The sequence below is a fragment of the Elephas maximus genome, chromosome 4 (genome assembly GCF_024166365.1).
Source record: "Elephas maximus indicus isolate mEleMax1 chromosome 4, mEleMax1 primary haplotype, whole genome shotgun sequence".
NCBI lineage: Eukaryota > Metazoa > Chordata > Mammalia > Proboscidea > Elephantidae > Elephas > Elephas maximus.
The window spans coordinates 191,593,779-191,612,047 of NC_064822.1; the positions used below are offsets into that span (position 1 = coordinate 191,593,779).

The window sequence follows — 18,269 nt, forward strand, 5'->3', positions numbered from 1 at the left end:
GTGGGTTTACAGATTGTTTTCGTCATGCCCCATTTCCTGGAGTTTATTTTTAACTCTGCTTTAAATTTTAATTTTTAAAAATCTGATTGCGAGAGGGTGTTTAGACTCAGAAACTTAGAGCATTTGGGGCCTCCTGCCTGTCGTCTTAGGGTGCTTTGTCGAGTGGCCCGAGGCCCTTCGAGTCTGTCTGGGTGGTCCTGGTCCTGGGTCCTGGTTATCTTGCGGGTCCTTTGGCTGCGATGGGGCCAGGAGGGCCTTTGTGTATAGAGGCAGGGGGCTCTGGCCCGGGGTCCGCAGGCTTGGCCTCTCTCTGGTCCCACCTGTGTCACCCTGTGTGGCAGTCTGGGCAGGTGCCAGCCCTCTGCTGCCTTGGGGGTGACGGTGCCTGTCTGACTGCTCCTCATGTGGCTGTGGTGGGATTGGGTTGTTGAGACAGACAGGGGAGTCAGGCCATCTCTGGAGACAGCGGTGAGGTCTCCTGGAGTGTCCTTGGCCACGGGTGGGTCCTAGGCTTGGCTTCTGCCTTTGGTGCCTTGCCGTTCCCTTTCACCTGGGACTAAGGGGACTCACCCCCTGTGCTCAGGCCTGGGAGACCTCGCAAGACCTCCACCCACCCTCAGGTCACATCACCTGGGCCGGGCCTTCTGGCCTTCCCAGGATGGGGGGAACCCTGACCGCCTGACGCACCCCAAGCCTGGTCTGGAGCTTTCTGTGATCGCTCTCTTATTTTATGCTGGCTGTGTCCACTTCACTCTGCCAGGAAGCCAGGTGGAGTCATAGGCTTTAGGTAATGTCACTTCATTGTTCAAGGAACCGAGATCCCCAGTACTCAGTAAGGGGGGGGGGACAGTTGTGATATGGCAGCAGTGACACCCCCATCTTTAGACTTTGTCTGCAGGCTGCTCTTCTGAAATCCAAGGACAGAGTGGCACAGGAAGCATGTGGCCTTCCTAGTAAAGAACGTGACTGCCGAGGGAAGTTCAGGAGGCACATCGTGCCCTTCTGTTCTCTGACCCTCCGCTCTCTGACCCTCCGCTCTCTGACCCTCCGCTCTCTGACCCTCCGCTCTCTGACCCTCCGCTCTCTGACCCTCCGCTCTCTGACCCTCGGCTCTCTGACCCTCCGTTCTCTGACCCTCTGCTCTGACTCTCTACTCTCTGACTGTCTGCTCTCTGACCCCGTGTTCTGTAATCCCCTGTTCTCTGACCTGCTGCTCTCTGACGCGCTGTTCTCTGACCCCCTGCTCTCTGACCCTCCGTTCTCTGACCCTCTGTTCTCTGATCTCTGCAGACAGTGGCAATGAGACCGGCCCCCTGCAGCGGTCACAGTCTCTCCCCCATTCCTCAACGGTGGTGCTGAGCGGTGGGGCGTCCGACCACAGTGCCCTCAGCAACTCGGCCCTGAGCGAGAGGGAGGCCTCCCGGCTCGACAAGTTCAAGCAGCTCCTTGCTGGGCCCAACACAGACCTTGGTAAGTTCCTCGTCCTTAAAGAAGACGTGCCTTTGATTTTGTTATTTCTGAAATAGATGAAGGTTCTTGAAAGACTCAGCCTGTTGTTATATAACACACATACTTCCGTGCATAGTTTGCCTTGTAAGAAGTTGGCTTGTTTGTATCTCGGTGGCATTATATTGCTAATGGTTTTGTACTAATTGTGTAATTTAGACACGCTCATATATTTTCCAGTGCAGTGTGATCATGTGTTTCCTGCTTATTTTTTCTTCCTGTCCCATTGCGTTATTCCACTTCTTCCAGCTGCCCTAGTGAGCCCTGTGAGGTTGGCCGGGCCACATGCACTCTTTACTGGAGTTGTGAGGGCTGGAGACTGACAGGCTGACCAGAGCTGAGGGTCCGGGACGAGGCCTGGGTCAGTGTGATCCCTCACTGTGAGGGTCCTGGAGGACATGTGATGCCCAGTGGTGGCCCCGTCAAGCATCTTCGCTGGGCTCTGGGCATGGCCTGTGTTCAGGTCAGTGGCTGCAGCTCACACCAAGTTAGCCTTCTTTCACGTATATACCTGGTCTCTGTGACTGCTGTTCTGGGCAAGCATCATGCTAGATGCTGGAGCTTTAAAGAGGACCAGGATGCAGGCTTGGCATGAAGTCACCCCCAGACTGGGAGGGGGACAAGCCTGTAAGGAGGGGATTAGGGACCACTGCCCGAGTATGGGGCTCAGCTGGGATGGGATGCACAGCTCGGCCAGTAGGGGGCACCTGGGGCACGTGCACAGGCTCCACAGAACTCAGGCGGTCTGTACAGGACTTTACATTCAGGGGAATGTTGTCGTGTACCCTGGAGTCCACTCCAACTCACAGCGACCCCATGCAACAGAGCAGAAGTGCCCCATAGAGTTTCCAAGGCTGTAATCTTTGCGAGAGCAGAACTCCAGGTCTTTCTCCTGTGGAGCTGCTGGTGTGTTAGAACCACAGGCCTTTAGGTTAGCAGCCGAGCGCGCTTAACCGTTATGCCACCGGTGCAAAAGCCCCAATTCCGAGGACAGCAGCGGTTGGCTCTGTAAGGTACCACTGCGGTTCTAGTTAAGTGCTCACAGCGGCTTTCCCCCCCTTGATTGTATTTGTTTTTTGAGTCAGTAAAACATGTACACGTCACAACATTCCAAAGCACGGAAGAAGGGTTGAAGAGTAAAAAATGAGCCTGGTTTCCCTGGCCCCAGCCCCCATGTCTCCCCCTCTCACTATTCCGATGGACCCTTCCAGAGAGGGTTTACACACGTGTTTTTAAAAACTTTTCATTCGGATGTAAGAATAGTACAAGCGGCTTCCGTGTACTTTCTGCCCAGAATCGCTGGGTGTTTACATTTTACTCCACGGTCATCCTCTCTCGGTGTCTGTGTGTGTGCGTGTGCACGTGTGCACCTGCATGTGTGTTTCGGGGTGTTTATGTAGTTTTCTGAACCATTTGGGAGTCAGCTGGAGCTTTCATATCCCTTTACCCCTAAGTACTCCCCTGTGTGTTTCCTAACAGCGGAGACGTTCTTTTACGTGATCGCTGTAGAGTTGTCAGATCAGGAAATTTAACGTGAATGCAGTGCTGTTCTCTGGTCCTTGGTCCATGTTCCCCTCGTGCCAGTGGTCCAGGGTTGTCCTTTATATCTTCTTCTCCTGCCTGAGGGGCCAGTGCGGGCTCGTGTGTTGCATTCAGATGTCAGGTCTCTTCCGTCTCCTTTAACCAGGAGCGGTAGCTCAGCCTTCCTTTGTGTTTCTTTTTTTAAATTTTTATTAAGCTTCTAGTGAACATTTACCATTCCAATCAGTCTGTCACATGTAGGTTTACATACATCTTACTCCCTTCTCCCACTTGCTCTCCCCCTATTGAGTCAGCCCTTACAGTCTCTCGTTTCGTGCCAATTTTACCATCTTCCCTCTCTCTCTATCTTCCCATCCCCCCTCCAGTCAAGAGTTGCCAACACACTCTCCCGTGTCCACCTGATTTAATTAGCTCACTCTTCATCAGTATCTCTCTCCCCCCACTGACCAGTCCTTTTCATGCCTGATGATTTGTCTTCGGGGATGGTTCCTGTCCTGTGCCATCAGAAGTTCTGGGGAGCATTGTCTCTGGGATTCCTCTAGTCGCAATCATACCATTAGGTGTGGTCTTTTAATGAGAATTTGGGGTCTGCATCCCATTGGTCTCCTGCTCCCTCAGGAGTTGTCTGTTGTGTTCCCTGACAGGGCAGACATCGATTGTGGCTGGGCAGCAACTAGTTCTTCTGGTCTCAGGATAATGTAGGTCTCTGGTTCAAGTGGCCCTTTCTGTCTCTTGGGTTCTTAGTTGTCGTGTAACCTTGGTGTTCTTCCTTTGCCTTTGCTCCCGGTGGGTTGAGACCAATTAATGTATTTTAGATGGCTGCTTGTTGGCATTTAGGACCCCAGGTGCCACAATTCAAAGTGGGATGCAGAGTGTTTTCATAATAGAATTGTTTTGCCCATTGACTTAGAAGTCCCCTCAAACCAAGTTCCCCAGACCCCAGCCCCTGCTTCGCTAACCTTTGAAGCTTTCATTTTATCTCGGAAACCTCTTTACTTTTAATCCAGTCCAATTAGGCTGACCTTCCTTGTTTTGAGTGTTGTCTTTCCCTTCACCCAAAGCAGTTCCCATCTACAGATTGATCAATAAAAAGCCCTCTCCCTCCCTCCCTCCCTCCCTCCCCCCTTTGTAACCACAAAAGTATGTGTTCTTTTCCGTTTTTTCTATTTCTCAAGATCTTATAATAGTGGTCTTATACAATATTTGTCCTTTTGCAACTGACTCATTTCGCTCAGCATAATGCCTTCCAGATTCCTCCATGTTATGAAATGTTTCAGAGATTCGTCACTGTTCTTTATCGATGCGTAGTATTCCATTGTGTGAATATACCACAATTTATTTACCCATTCGTCCGTTGATGGACATCTTGGTTGCTTCCAGCTTTTTGCTATTGTAAACAGAGCTGCAATAAACATGGGTGTGCATATATCTGTTTGTGTGACGGGTCTTGTATCTTTAGGGTATATTCCGAGGAGTGGGATTTCTGGGTTGTATGGTAGTTCTATTTCTAACTGTTTAAGATAACGCCAGATGGATTTCCAAAGTGGTTGTACCATTTTACAATCCCACCAGCAGCGTATGAGAGTTCCAGTCTCTCCGCAGCCTCTCCAACATTTATTATTTTGTGTTTTTTGAATTAATGCCAGTCTAGTTGGTGTCAGATGGAATCTCATCGTAGTTTTAATTTGCATTTCTCTAATGGCTAATGATCGAGAGCATTTTCTCATGTATCTGTTGGCTGCCTGAATATCTTCCTTAGTGAAATGTGTGTTCATATCCTTTGCCCACTTCTTGATTGGGTTGTTTGTCTTTTTGTGGTTGAGTTTTGACAGAGTCATGTAGATTTTAGAGATCAGGCGCTGGTCTGAGATGTCATAGCTGAATATTCTTTCCCAGTCTGTAGGTGGTCTTTTTACTCTTTTGGTGAAGTCTTTAGCTGAGCATAGGTGTTTGATTTTTAGGAGCTCCCAGTTATCTGGTTTCTCTTCATCATTTTTGGTAATGTTTTGTATTCTGTTTATGCCCTGTATTAGGGCTCCTAGGGTAGATCCTATTTTTTCTTCCATGATTTTTATCGTTTTAGTCTTTATGTTTAGGTCTTTGATCCACTTGGAGTTAGTTTTTGTGCATGGTGTGAGGTATGGGTCCTGTTTCATTCTTTTGCAAATGGATATCCAGGTATGCCAGCACCATTTGTTAAAAAGACTATTATTTCCCCAATTGACTGACACTGGTCCTTTGTCAAATATCAGCTGCTCATAAATGGATGGATTTATATCTGGATTCTCAATTCTGTTCCATTGGTCTATGTGCCTGTTGTTGTACCAGTACCAGGCTGTTTTGACTACTGTAGCTATATAATAGGTTCTGAAATCAGGTAGGGTGAGGCCTCCCACTTTCTTCTTCTTTTTCAGTAATGCTTTGCTTATCCGGGGGTTCTTTCCTTTCCATATGAAATTAGTGATTTGTTTCTCTATTCCCTTAAAGTATGACATTGGTATTTGGATTGGAAGTGCATTGTATGTATAAATGGCTTTTGGTAGAATAGACATTTTTACTATGTTAAGTCTTCCTATCCATGAGCAGGGTATGTTTTTCCATTTAAGTGTGTCCTTTTGAATTTCTTGTAGCAGAGTTTTATAGTTTTCTTTGTATAGGTCTTTTACATCCTTGGTAAGATTTATTCCTAAGTATTTTATCTTCTTGGGGGCTACTGTGAATGGTATTGATTTGGTGATTTCCTCTTTGGTGTTCTTTTTGTTGATGTAGAGGAATCCAAGTGATTTTTGTATGTTTATTTTATATCCTGAGACTCTTCCAAACTCTTCTATTAGTTTCAGTAGTTTTCTGGAGGATTTCTTAGGGTTTTCCATGTATACGATCATGTCATCTGCGAATAGTGATAGCTTTACTTCCTCCTTACCAATCTGGATACCCTTTATTTCTTTGTCTAGCCTAATTGCCCTGGCTAGGACTTCAAGTACGATGTTGAATAAGAGCGGTGATAAAGGGCATCCTTGTCTGGTTCCCGTTCTCAAGGGAAATGCTTTCGGGTTCTCTCCATTTAGAGTGATATTGGCCGTTGGCTTTGCATAGATGCCCTTTATTATGTTGAGGAATTTTCCTTCAATTCCTATTTTGGTTAGAGTTTTTATCATAAATGGGTGTTGAACTTTGTCAAATGCCTTTTCTGCATCTATTGATAAGATCATGTGGTTTTTATCTTTTGTTTTATTTATGTGATGGATTACATTAATGGTTTTTCTGATATTAAACCAGCCTTGCATACCTGGTATAAATCCCACTTGATCAGGGTGTATTATTTTTTTGATGTGTTGTTGGATTCTATTGGCTAGAATTTTGTTAAGGATTTTTGCATCTATGTTCATGAGGGATATAGGTCTAAAATTTTCTTTTTTTGTAATGTCTTTACCTGGTTTTGGTATCAGGGAGATGGTAGCTTCATAGAATGAGTTGGGTAGTATTCCGTCTTTTTCTATACTTTGAAATACCTTCAACAGTAATGGTGTTAAGTCTTCTCTGAAGGTTTGGTAGAACTCTGCAGTGAAGCCATCTGGGCCAGGACTTTTTTTTGTTGGGAGTTTTTTGATTACCGTTTCAATCTCTTTTTTTGTTATGGGTCTATTTAGTTGTTCTACTTCTGAATGTGTTAGTTTAGGTAAGTAGTATTGTTCCAAGAATTTATCCATTTCTTCTAGGTTTTCAAATTTGTTAGAGTACAATTTTATGTAGTAATCTGATATGATTATTTTGATTTCATTTGGTTCTGTTGTGATGTGGTCCTTCTCGTTTCTTATTCGGGTTATTAGTTTCCTTTCCTGTTTTTCTTTAGTCAGTCTAGCCAATGGTTTATCAATTTTGTTAATTTTTTCAAAGAACCAGCTTTTGGCTTTGTTAATTCTTTCAATTGTTTTTCTGTTCTCTAATTCATTTAGTTCAGCTCTAATTTTTATTATTTGTTTTCTTCGGGTGCCTGATGGATTCTTTTGTTGCTCACTTTCTATTTGTTCAAGTTGTAGGGACAGTTCTCTGATTTTGGCTCTTTCTTCTTTTTGTATGTGTGCATTTATCGATATAAATTGGCCTCTGAGCACTGCTTTTGCTGTGTCCCAGAGGTTTTGATAGGAAGTATTTTCATTCTCGTTGCTTTCTAAGAATTTCCTTATTCCCTCCTTGATGTCTTCTATAACCCAGTCTTTTTTCAGGAGGGTATTGTTCATTTTCCAAGTATTTGATTTCTTTTCCCTAGTTTTTCTGTTATTGATTTCTAGCTTCATTGCCTTGTGGTCTGAGAAGATGCTTTGTAATATTTCGATGTTTTGGATTCTGGAAAGATTTGTTTTATGCCCTAATATGTGGTCTATTCTAGAGAATGTTCCATGTGCACTAGAAAAAAAAGTATATTTTGCAGCAGTTGGGTGGAGAGTTCTGTATAAGTCAATGAGGTCAAGTTGGTTGATTGTTGTAATTAGATCTTCCGTGTCTCTATTGAGCTTCTTACTGGATGTCCTGTCCTTCTCCGAAAGTGGTGTGTTGAAGTCTCCTACTCTAATGGTGGAGGTATCTATCTCACTTTTCAATTGTGTTAAAATTTGATTTATGTATCTTGCAGCCCTGTCATTAGGTGCGTAAATATTTAATATGGTTATGTCTTCCTGATCAATTGTCCCTTTTATCATTATATAGTGTCCTTCTTTATCCTTTGTGGCGGATTTAAGTCTAAAGTCTATTTTGTCAGAAATTAATATTGCTACTCCTCTTCTTTTTTGCTTATTGTTTGCTTGATATATTTTTTTCCATCCTTTGAGTTTTAGTTTGTTTGTGTCTCTAAGTCTAAGGTGTGTCTCTTGTAGGCAGCATATAGATGGATCGTGTTTTTTTATCCAGTCCGTGACTCTCTGTCTCTTTATTGGTGCATTTAGTCCATTTACATTCAGCGTAATTATAGATAAGTAAGTTTTTAGTGCTGTCATTTTGATGCCTTTTCATGTGTGTTGTTGGCCATTTCAGTTTTCCACATGCTTTTTTGTGCTGAGACGTTTTTCTTAGTAGCTTGTGAGATCCTCATTTTCATAATGTTTAACTTTGTGTTTATTGAGTTGTTACGTTTTTCTTGAGTTATGGAATTGATATTCCTTTTTGTGGTTACCTTTTTATTTACCCCTATTTTTCTAAGTAAAAACCTAACTTGTATCCTCCTATTTCGCCTTGTATCACTCTCCATCTGGCAGTTCAATGCCTCCTATATTTAGTCCCTCTTTTTGATTATTTTGATCGTTTATCTATTGATTTCCATGATTTCCTGTTGTGTGTATTATTTTGTTTATTTATTTATTTTTTAGAATTAGTCTTAATTTGTTTGTTTTTGTGCTTTCCCTGTTTGAGTTGCGTTGATATCAGGACGTTCTGTTTTGTGACCTTGTATTGTGCTGGTACCTGATATTATTGGTCATCCGGCCTAACAATCTCCTTTAGCATTTCTTGCAGTCTTGGTTTAGTTTTTGCAAATTCTCTAAACTTGTGTTTATCTGTAAATATCTTAATTTCGCCTTCATATTTCAGAGAGAGTTTTGCTGGATATATGATCCTTGGTTGGCAGTTTTTCTCGTTCAGTGCTCTGTATATGTCGTCCCATTCCCTTCTTGCCTGCATGGTTTCTGCTGAGTAGTCTGAACTTATTCTTATTGATTCTCCCTTGAAGGAAACCTTTCTTTTCTCCCTGGCTGCTTTTAAAATTTTCTGTTTGTCTTTGGTTTTGGCAAGTTTGATGATGATATGTCTTGGTGTTTTTCTTTTTGGATCAATCTTAAATGGGGTTCGATGAGCATCCTGAATAGATATCCTTTCGTCTTTCATGATGTCAGGGAAGTTTTGTGTCAGGAGTTCTTCAACTATTTTCTCTGTGTTTTCTGTCCCCCCTCCCTGTTCTGGGACTCCAATCACTCGCAAGTTATCCTTCTTGATAGAGTCCCACATGATTCTTAGGGTTTCTTCATTTTTTTTAAATTCTTTTATCTGATTTTTTTTCAGCTATGTTGGTGTTGTTTCCCTGGTCCTCCAGAAGTCCCAGTCTACATTCTAATTGCTCGAGTCTGCTCCTCTGACTTTCTATTGCGTTGTCAAATTCTGTAATTTTATTGTTAATCTTTTGGATTTCTACATGCTGTCTCTGTATGGATTCTTGCAACTTGTTAATTTTTCCACTATGTTCTTGAATAATCTTTTTGAGTTCTTCAACAGTTTTATCAGTGTGTTCCTTGGCTTTTTCTGCATTTATCCTAATTTCATTTGTGATATCTTTAAGCATTCTGTAAATTAGTTTTTTATATTCTGTATCTGATAATTCCAGGATTGTATCTTCATTTGGGAAAGATTTTGATTCTTTTGTTTGGGGGGTTGGAGAAGCTGTCATGGTCTGTTTCTTTATGTGGTTTGATATGGATTGTTGTCTCCGAGCCATCACTGGGAAACTAGATTTTCCAAGTAGTCAGCTAAAAAAAAATGCAGTCAGATCCCTATCTGAATTCTCTCTCTGGCTCCGGGTATTCGGATGTTAATGGGGTCGCCTGGGGAGGGTGGGGGAGGGATCTGAGAGCTAGGAGTGTAGCACCACAGAATATAGAGCTGAACACCACGTTCACGCTCCGCCCCCGTTCGCCAAAATCCGGGCTGGACGGGTCCCTGGCTAGGACACTGCTTTCCTTGCTCGGAAACCAGTCACTTCTTCCTGGGGACTTCCTCCGGTGCGCGGCACCGCTCGTGGGCACTGGGTGGGCGTTTCCCGCACGAACGGGTGGGCCCGCCCCCAGGGTCTATTCAGGCGATTATAATTGGGTCCCGCGGTCACGCCCCGCCTGTGCGCGCGCCCAAATCCCAGCGGGATGACTTCCGGGTTGAGACGCTGCTTTCCCCGTTCCAGAACCAGTCACTTCCTCCCGGGGACTTCTCCTTCCGGAGCGCCACACCTTTCGCGCGAACTGGGTTGGCGTCACCTGCACGGCCAGGTGGGCCCGCCCCCTGGGTCAATTCAGGGTAATAAAAATGGACCCCGCGCTCACGCCCCACCCGTGCGCGTGCCCAAATCCCAGCGGGATGACTTCCGGGTTGAGACGCTGCTTTCCCCGTTCCGGAACCAGTCACTTCCTCCCGGGGACTTCTCCTTCCGGAGCGCCACACCTCTCGCGCGAACTGGGTTGGCGTCACCTGCACGGCCAGGTGGGCCCGCCCCCTGGGTCAATTCAGGGCAATAAAAATGGACTCTGCGCTCACGCCCCGCTCGTGCGCGCGCCCAAGTCCCAGCAGGACGGCACCCCGTCTGGGACGCTACTTTCTGCGCTTCGGGACCAATCACTTCCTCCCGGGGACTTCTCCTTCCGGTGTGCCACACCTCTCGCGCAAACTGGGAGGGCGTCACTCGCACGACCAGGTGGTCCCGCCCCCTGGGTCAATTCAGGGTAATAAAAATGGACCCCGCGCTCATGCCCTGCCCGCGCGTGCGCACGCGCGCGCGCCCAGATCCCAGCGGAATGGCTCCCCGTCTGGGATGCTGCTTTCCCTGCTTTGAGACCAGACACTTCCGGGGATTTCTCCCTCTGGTGTGCCGCGCCACACGCGCAGACTGGGTGTGCGTCCTCCCGCACGAACGTGTGGGCCCCCGCCCTGGGGTCACTTTAGGGAAATATAGTTGACCCCTCCCCCGCTCGCGCCCCGTCGGCTTCTCGCCTAACTCCCGGCGGGACGGCACCCCAGCTGGGACGATGTTCTCCCCCCTCCCAGATCAGTCACTGCCTCCCGGGTGCTTCTCCCTCAGGCTGCGCCCCTACGCCGCCCGCGCCAACCTGTTAGACTTCCTCCCGGGATGGGTTCGGGGGGGAAGGGGTGGGCCCCCTTTCTGTGCCGTCTGCCCCCCTGGGCTCTGCCCCAGATCGAGCTCCGAAGTTCACCTGCCTGGTGCGCTGGCTCCTAGTTCTGAAAACAGTCGCTGTCTGCCCGTATTTGTTCGTTTTCCGTCTCTAAGTCTGTGCTTGTTGTTCAGAGTTCGTAGATTGTTCTGTATGTGATCGATTCCCTTGTTTTTCCGAGTCTTTGTTGCAAGAGGGATCCGCCGTAGCGTCCACCTAGTCCGCCATCTTGGCCCCGGATCTCCCTTTGTGTTTCTTGATCCCGACATTTTTGAAACGTGCAGGGCACTTTTTTGTGGAATATCCCTTGATTTGGGGTGGTCAGATGTTCCTCAGAATGATGAAATTCGAGCTAATCGCTTTGGCAGGAACATCACTAAGGAGACTTGTGTTCTTGGCGCGTCCTGGCACTAAGATGGGCAGCATTCACATTGATGACTTGGTTAAGGTGGTGTCTGCTAGTCTTTTTTCTGCTGAAAAGTTACTTTTTGTCCTTTGTAATTAAAAAGTAATTTTGGGAGAGAGACTTTGGGGTCCATGCATTTATACGATGTATTTACTTTCTCCGTGTGAAAGCTAACAAGTGTTACACTGTTCTGCACCTCACTTTTTAAATTTAACAGTATGTCTTTCCATAACAGTACATGTTTCTGTTGTTGTGAGCTGCTGTCTCTTTGGCCCCCTGACTCATGGCGACCCCAGGCACCATGGAGTGAAATGCTGCCCGGTCCTGTGCCATCCCCATGACCGGTAGTAGATTGGACAGCTGTGGTAATGGCACGCAGAGCGGTGTCAGTCTTTAGAATGCCATTCTGTGGATGCCTGTGATGGATTTCACCAGGCCCCTACTGAGGGACAGTGGGGTTAGTCCTGATTCTCTGGTCTTCCAAACATTTTCAGAGCCATGCTTCAGGCATCTGGCCCTGATCCTACGGTGGCCACATTCACAGTATCTCAGGCCTGGAGTGAGGCACTAATGACTGAAGACCAGATGAGTTGTGGAATGACATCAAGCACATTATACATGAAGAAAGCAAGAGGTCATTAAAAAGATATGAAAGAAAGAAAAGTCCAAAGTGGATGTCAGAAGAGACTCTGAAACTTGCCTTTGAACATTGAGCAGCTAAAGCAAAAGGAAGAAATGATGAAGAAACTGAACAGAAGATTTCAAAGGGTGGCTTGAGAAGACAAAGTAAAATAATACAATGACGTGTGCAAAGAGCTGGAGATAGAAAGCCAAAAGGGAAGAACATGCTCAGCATTTCTCAAGCTGAAAGAACTGAAGAAAAAATTCTAACCTTGAGTTGGAATAGTGAAGGATTCAAAGGGGAAAATATTAAACAACGCAGGAAGCATCAAAAGAAGATGGAAGGACTACACAGAGTTACTATACCAAAAAGAATTTGATGACATTCAACCATTTCAGGAGGTAGCATATGATCAGGAACTGATGCTACTGAAGGAAGAACTCCAAGCTGCGCTGAAGGCATTGGCAAAAGACAAGACAGAATACCAATTGAGATGTTTCAGCAAACGGATGCAGCGCTGGAAGTGCTCAGTCATCTATGCCAAGAAATATGGAATACAGCTTCCTGGCCAACTGACTGGAAGAGATCCATATTTATGCCTATTCCCAAGAAAGGTGATCCAACTGAATGGGGAAATCATAGAATAATATCATTAATATCACACGCAAACAAAATTTTGCTGAAGATCATTCAAAAATGGCTGCAGCAGTATATTGACAGGGAACTGCCAGAAATTCAGGCTGGTTTCAGAAGAGGACGTGGAACCAGGGATATCATTGCTGATGTCAGATGGATCCTGGCTGAAAGCAGAGAATACCAGAAGGAGGTTTACCTGTGTTTTATTGACTATGCAAAGGCATTCGACTGTGTGGATCATAACAAATTGTGAATAACATTGCGAAGAATGGGAATTCCAGAACACTTAATTGTGCTCATGAGAACCTGTACATAGATCAAGAGTCAGTTGTTTGGATGGAACAAGGGGATACTGTGTAGCTTAAAGTCAGGAAAGGTCTGTGTTAGGGTTGTATCCTTTCACCGTATGTATTCAATCTGTATGCTGAGCAAATAATGTGAGAAGCGGGACTACATGAAGAAGAACAGGGCATCAGGATTGGAGGAAGACTCATTAACAACCTGCGTTATACAGATGCCACAACCTTGCTTGCTGAAAGTGAAGAGGACTTGAAGCACTTACTAATGAAGATCAAAGACCACAGCCTTCAGTACGGATTGCACCTCAACATAAAACAAAAATCCTCACAACTGGACCAGTAAGCCACATCATAATAAACGGAGAAAAGACTGAAGCTGTCAAGGATTTCATTTTACTTGGATCCACAATCAACAGCCGTGGAAGCAGCAGTCAAGAAATCAAAAGACACATTGCATTGGGCAGATCTGCTGCAAAGGACCTCTTTAAAGTGTTGAAGAGCAAGGCTGTCACCTTGAAGACTAAGGTGCACCTGACCTAAGCCATCGTATTTTCAGTCGCATCAGATGCATGCGAAAGCTGGGAAACGAATGAGGAAGACTGAAGAATTGATGCCTTTGAATTGTGGTGTTGGCGAAGAATATTGAATATACCATGGACTGCCAAAAGAATGAACAAATCTGTCTTGGCAGAAGTACAACCAGAATGCTCCTCAGAAGCAAGGATGGCGAGACTGGGTCTTACATACTTTGGCCATGCTATCAGGAGGAACCAATCCCTGGAGAAAGACTTCATGCTTGTTACAGTATAGGATCAATGGAAAAGAGGAAGACCCTCAACAAGATGGATTAACACAGTGGCTGCATAACAGGCATAACAATGATTGTGAACATGGCACAGGACCGGGCAGTATTCCGTTTTGTGGTACACAGGGTTGCTATGAGTCGGAACCGACTTGATGGCACCTAACAACAACAATAGTCCTGGTGTGGGGACAGAGGAGCGTGGAGGAGGCCGTTGTGGTGACACAGTCACAGACCCCAGGCCTGGTGTGGGGACAGAGGAGCGTGGAGGAGGCCGTTGTGGTGACACAGTCACAGGCCCCAGGCGTGGTGTGGGGACAGAGGAGCGTGGAGGAGGCCGTTGTGGTGACACAGTCACAGACCCCAGGCCTGGTGTGGGGACAGAGGAGTGTGGAGGAGGCCGTTGTGGTGACACAGTCACTGGCCCCAGGCGTGGTGTGGGGACAGAGGAGTGTGGAGGAGGCTGTTGTGGTGACACAGTCACAGGCCCCAGGCGTGGTGTGGGGACAGAGGAGTGTGGAGGAGGCTGTTGTGGTGACACAGTCACAGGCCCCAGGCCTGGTGTGGGGACAGAGGAGTGTGGAGGAGGCCGTTGTGGTGACACAGTCACAGGCCCCAGGCCTGGTGTGGGGACAGAGGAGTGTGGAGGAGGCTGTTGTGGTGACACAGTCACAGGCCCCAGGCCTGGTGTGGGGACAGAGGAGCGTGGAGGAGGCTGTTGTGGTGACACAGTCACAGGCCCCAGGCCTGGTGTGGGGACAGAGGAGCGTGGAGGAGGCTGTTGTGGTGACACAGTCACAGACCCGGGCCTGGTGTGGGGACAGAGGAGTGTGGAGGAGGCCGTTGTGGTGACACAGTCACAGGCCCCAGGCCTGGTGTGGGGACAGAGGAGCGTAGAGGAGGCTGTTGTGGTGACACAGTCACAGGCCCCAGGCCTGGTGTGGGGACAGAGGAGCGTGGAGGAGGCTGTTGTGGTGACACAGTCACAGACCCGGGCCTGGTGTGGGGACAGAGGAGTGTGGAGGAGGCCGTTGTGGTGACACAGTCACAGACCCCAGGCCTGGTGTGGGGACAGAGGAGTGTGGAGGAGGCTGTTGTGGTGACACAGTCACAGGCCCCAGGCCTGGTGTGGGGACAGAGGAGCGTGGAGGAGGCTGTTGTGGTGACACAGTCACAGGCCCCAGGCCTGGTGTGGGGACAGAGGAGTGTGGAGGAGGCTGTTGTGGTGACACAGTCACAGACCCGGGCCTGGTGTGGGGACAGAGGAGTGTGGAGGAGGCCGTTGTGGTGACACAGTCACAGACCCCAGGCCTGGTGTGGGGACAGAGGAGTGTGGAGGAGGCTGTTGTGGTGACACAGTCACAGGCCCCAGGCCTGGTGTGGGGACAGAGGAGCGTGGAGGAGGCTGTTGTGGTGACACAGTCACAGGCCCCAGGCCTGGTGTGGGGACAGAGGAGCGTGGAGGAGGCTGTTGTGGTGACACAGTCACAGGCCCCAGGCGTGGTGTGGGGACAGAGGAGTGTGGAGGACGCCGTTGTGGTGACACAGTCACAGACCCCAGGCGTGGTGTGGGGACAGAGGAGCGTGGAGGAGGCTGTTGTGGTGACACAGTCACAGACCCGGGCCTGGTGTGGGGACAGAGGAGTGTGGAGGAGGCTGTTGTGGTGACACAGTCACAGGCCCCAGGCGTGGTGTGGGGACAGAGGAGCGTGGAGGAGGCTGTTGTGGTGACACAGTCACAGACCCGGGCCTGGTGTGGGGACAGAGGAGTGTGGAGGAGGCTGTTGTGGTGACACAGTCACAGGCCCCAGGCGTGGTGTGGGGACAGAGGAGTGTGGAGGAGGCTGTTGTGGTGACACAGTCACAGGCCCCAGGCCTGGTGTGGGGACAGAGGAGCGTGGAGGAGGCTGTTGTGGTGACACAGTCACAGACCCGGGCCTGGTGTGGGGACAGAGGAGTGTGGAGGAGGCTGTTGTGGTGACACAGTCAGAGGCCCCAGGCCTGGTGTGGGGACAGAGGAGTGTGGAGGAGGCTGTTGTGGTGACACAGTCAGAGGCCCCAGGCCTGGTGTGGGGACAGAGGAGTGTGGAGGAGGCTGTTGTGGTGACACAGTCACAGGCCTGATGTGGGGAGAGATCATGTGTGGAAGACAGCTGTTGTGTTTTGCTTGAGCACCTTGGGTGGGTGGAAGCCTCACCCTCTGGGATAGGAAATAAAGGCAGATGGTGTTTAGAGGAGGCTAGTCTGTAGCTCGTTGTGTGTCAGCATTGACTCGACGGGAGGACACAGCAACCACAGCCGTCTCGGGGTTCGAGAGTAGTTTAGACGTTTCCTTTCTAGAACACACATATGTCTTTGCTGTTCTGGACACTTCGAGGGGAAGGTGGTGGAAGGCAAAGTCACACGGTGGTTGAGAGAGTGGGTCCCCAGGACACACCATATGGATGGAGCACCGCCCACTGCTCACTGGCTGTGGCCTGGAGCAGGCTGTTCACTCCTGTGCCCCGGTCTCCTCGCTCACCAGGGGGGCTTTAGACAGTAGTACTGACTTTGACTTTGCTCATTAGAGAGCTAATATGTATAAAATGCCCAGGAGTGCCCAGCACCTAGGAACCCTCAGAAGTGTTAGTTATTGTTACTTTCCCCTGTACTGACCTGTCTGTCCTCTGACTTGGTTTCATAATATTGACATACATGGTCACTGTTGTAATAGTTGATGCATGAAGGTAGTCAGCAGGTATTTTCTTGTTTGTGTTCAGTGGTTCCTAGAAGTAACTAGGCACCAAAGGAGCTGGCTGATGAAATCCAGGCCTGCTTGATGGGAAGGACCCTTCTGGTCAGGGGCTAAGCAGCCCAGCTAAAGTCTTCTTTTGGACTTTGTCACTGGGGTAACTTTTGGAAATTAAAGTCATACTTAAAGTAAAGCTTCCAAGATTTATGGAAAAAATGTGTGTATATATGGAAACAGAGTAAAGGTTAATATGCAGAAAATGAAAGTGCTTTGTTAGGTTGATGGGATTAAGGTGTTTTTTCGTTCTTCAAAATTTCTATTTGAATATTGAATCCAAATCGAAAACTAAAATTTTCGAAGTTAAATAATTGTTGGATTCATACTTAGTGGCAAGAGAAAACAGCGAGCAGACAGCCTGTATCTGTAAGGCGTTTAAGGGGCTTCGGGAGGCAGCAGCGCAGACTGCCCTCACGTCAGTGGGAAGACGTAAGTGGCCAATGTTGGCCGGCGTTGGAGAAGCGGATCGCAGATGTGAGCGGTGCCCCCAGATGTGGTTTCACCTGCTCATGCTGTCCCACCCAGCAAGAGCTGTTGGTCTCGATCTTGTGCTCTGTCATGAGCCTGGGGATGAAAGTGGCGAATGGAGCTGACGGCTCATCTGTGCTTTGTGTTGACTCAATATTTACTCATACAAAGGCTGCTGCCGTAAAGCCCGAGAGAGTGACGCTCGGAGGCGGTCCTGTGATTCTCGGTGTCTGGGGAACACGGTACCTGCTGGCAGTGTGAGAGCAAGCAGTTTCCTAGGGACTGTGGGCGTCTGCCACACGTGGGGGGCCTCTGGGGACACCGTTTGTGGGCTCAGCCATGGGTGCTCCGGAGGACTCCAAATCAGTACAAGAAGGGGTGAGGCCAGGTTCCTGATTGAGCGTCTGGCCCAGGGCGTTGAGATTGAGAACACTCCATTGATGGAGCTGGGGAGGAGAGATTTCAGGGGAAGTGGGGGTGTAAACAAAGGTACTGAACTGTACACTCTGGAAGCAATTATTCGAGGTAGATGACAGCTCAGGGCCCCTCAGGGCCCATGTGAATAGGAGGTCGCAGGCGCACCCTTGGGGTCAGTCCTTGGTGTGAGTGGTGGCCTTGTCCTTGCTCAACAGGCCTGACTCCTGCCAAGAGACTCCAGCTGTAAAGAGGAGGTCACACTTGTCACCACTCTCTGTCAGTGTAAAGGGCAGGTCGCACCTGTCACCACCCTCTGTCAGTGTAAAGGGCAGGTCACACATGTCACTGCCCTCTATCAGTGTAAAGGGCAGGTCACACCTGTCACCACCCTCTGTCAGTGTGAAGGGCAGGTCACACCTGTCACCACCCTCTGTCAGTGTAAAGGGCAGGTCACACCTGTCACCACCCTCTGTTAGTGTGAAGGGCATGTCACACCCATCACCACCCTCTGTCCGTGTAAAGGGCAGGTCACACCTGTCACCGCCCTCTGTCATTGGAAAGGGCAGGTCATACCTGCCTCCACTCTCTGTCAATGTGAAGGGCAGGTCATAGCCGTTACCATCCTCTGTTAGTGTGAAGGGCATGTCACACCCATCACCAGCCTCTGTCAGTGTAAAGACAGGCCACACCTGTCACCTCCCTCTGTCAGTGTAAAGGGCAGGTCACACCCATCACCACCCGCTGTCAGTGTAAAGGGCAGGTCATACCCGTCACCACCCTCTGTCAGTGTGAAGGGCAGGTCACACCTGTCACTGCCCTCTGTCAGTGTAAAGGACAGGTCACACCTATCACCACCCTCTG

At 48.3% G+C, this 18,269-nt stretch overlaps 1 protein-coding gene across 2 annotated transcripts in view; it reads left to right on the top strand.

Annotated features, from left to right (window-relative positions):
• The window catches only part of TBC1D22A (TBC1 domain family member 22A), a 451,059-nt gene that overhangs the window by 39,784 nt on the left and 393,006 nt on the right, over nt 1–18,269 (top strand). For both annotated transcript variants that reach the window (XM_049884681.1, XM_049884682.1), the window contains exon 4: nt 1,291–1,470. In XM_049884681.1, the coding sequence (XP_049740638.1) occupies nt 1,291–1,470 (180 nt within the window). The remainder of the gene's footprint in view (nt 1–1,290; nt 1,471–18,269) is intronic.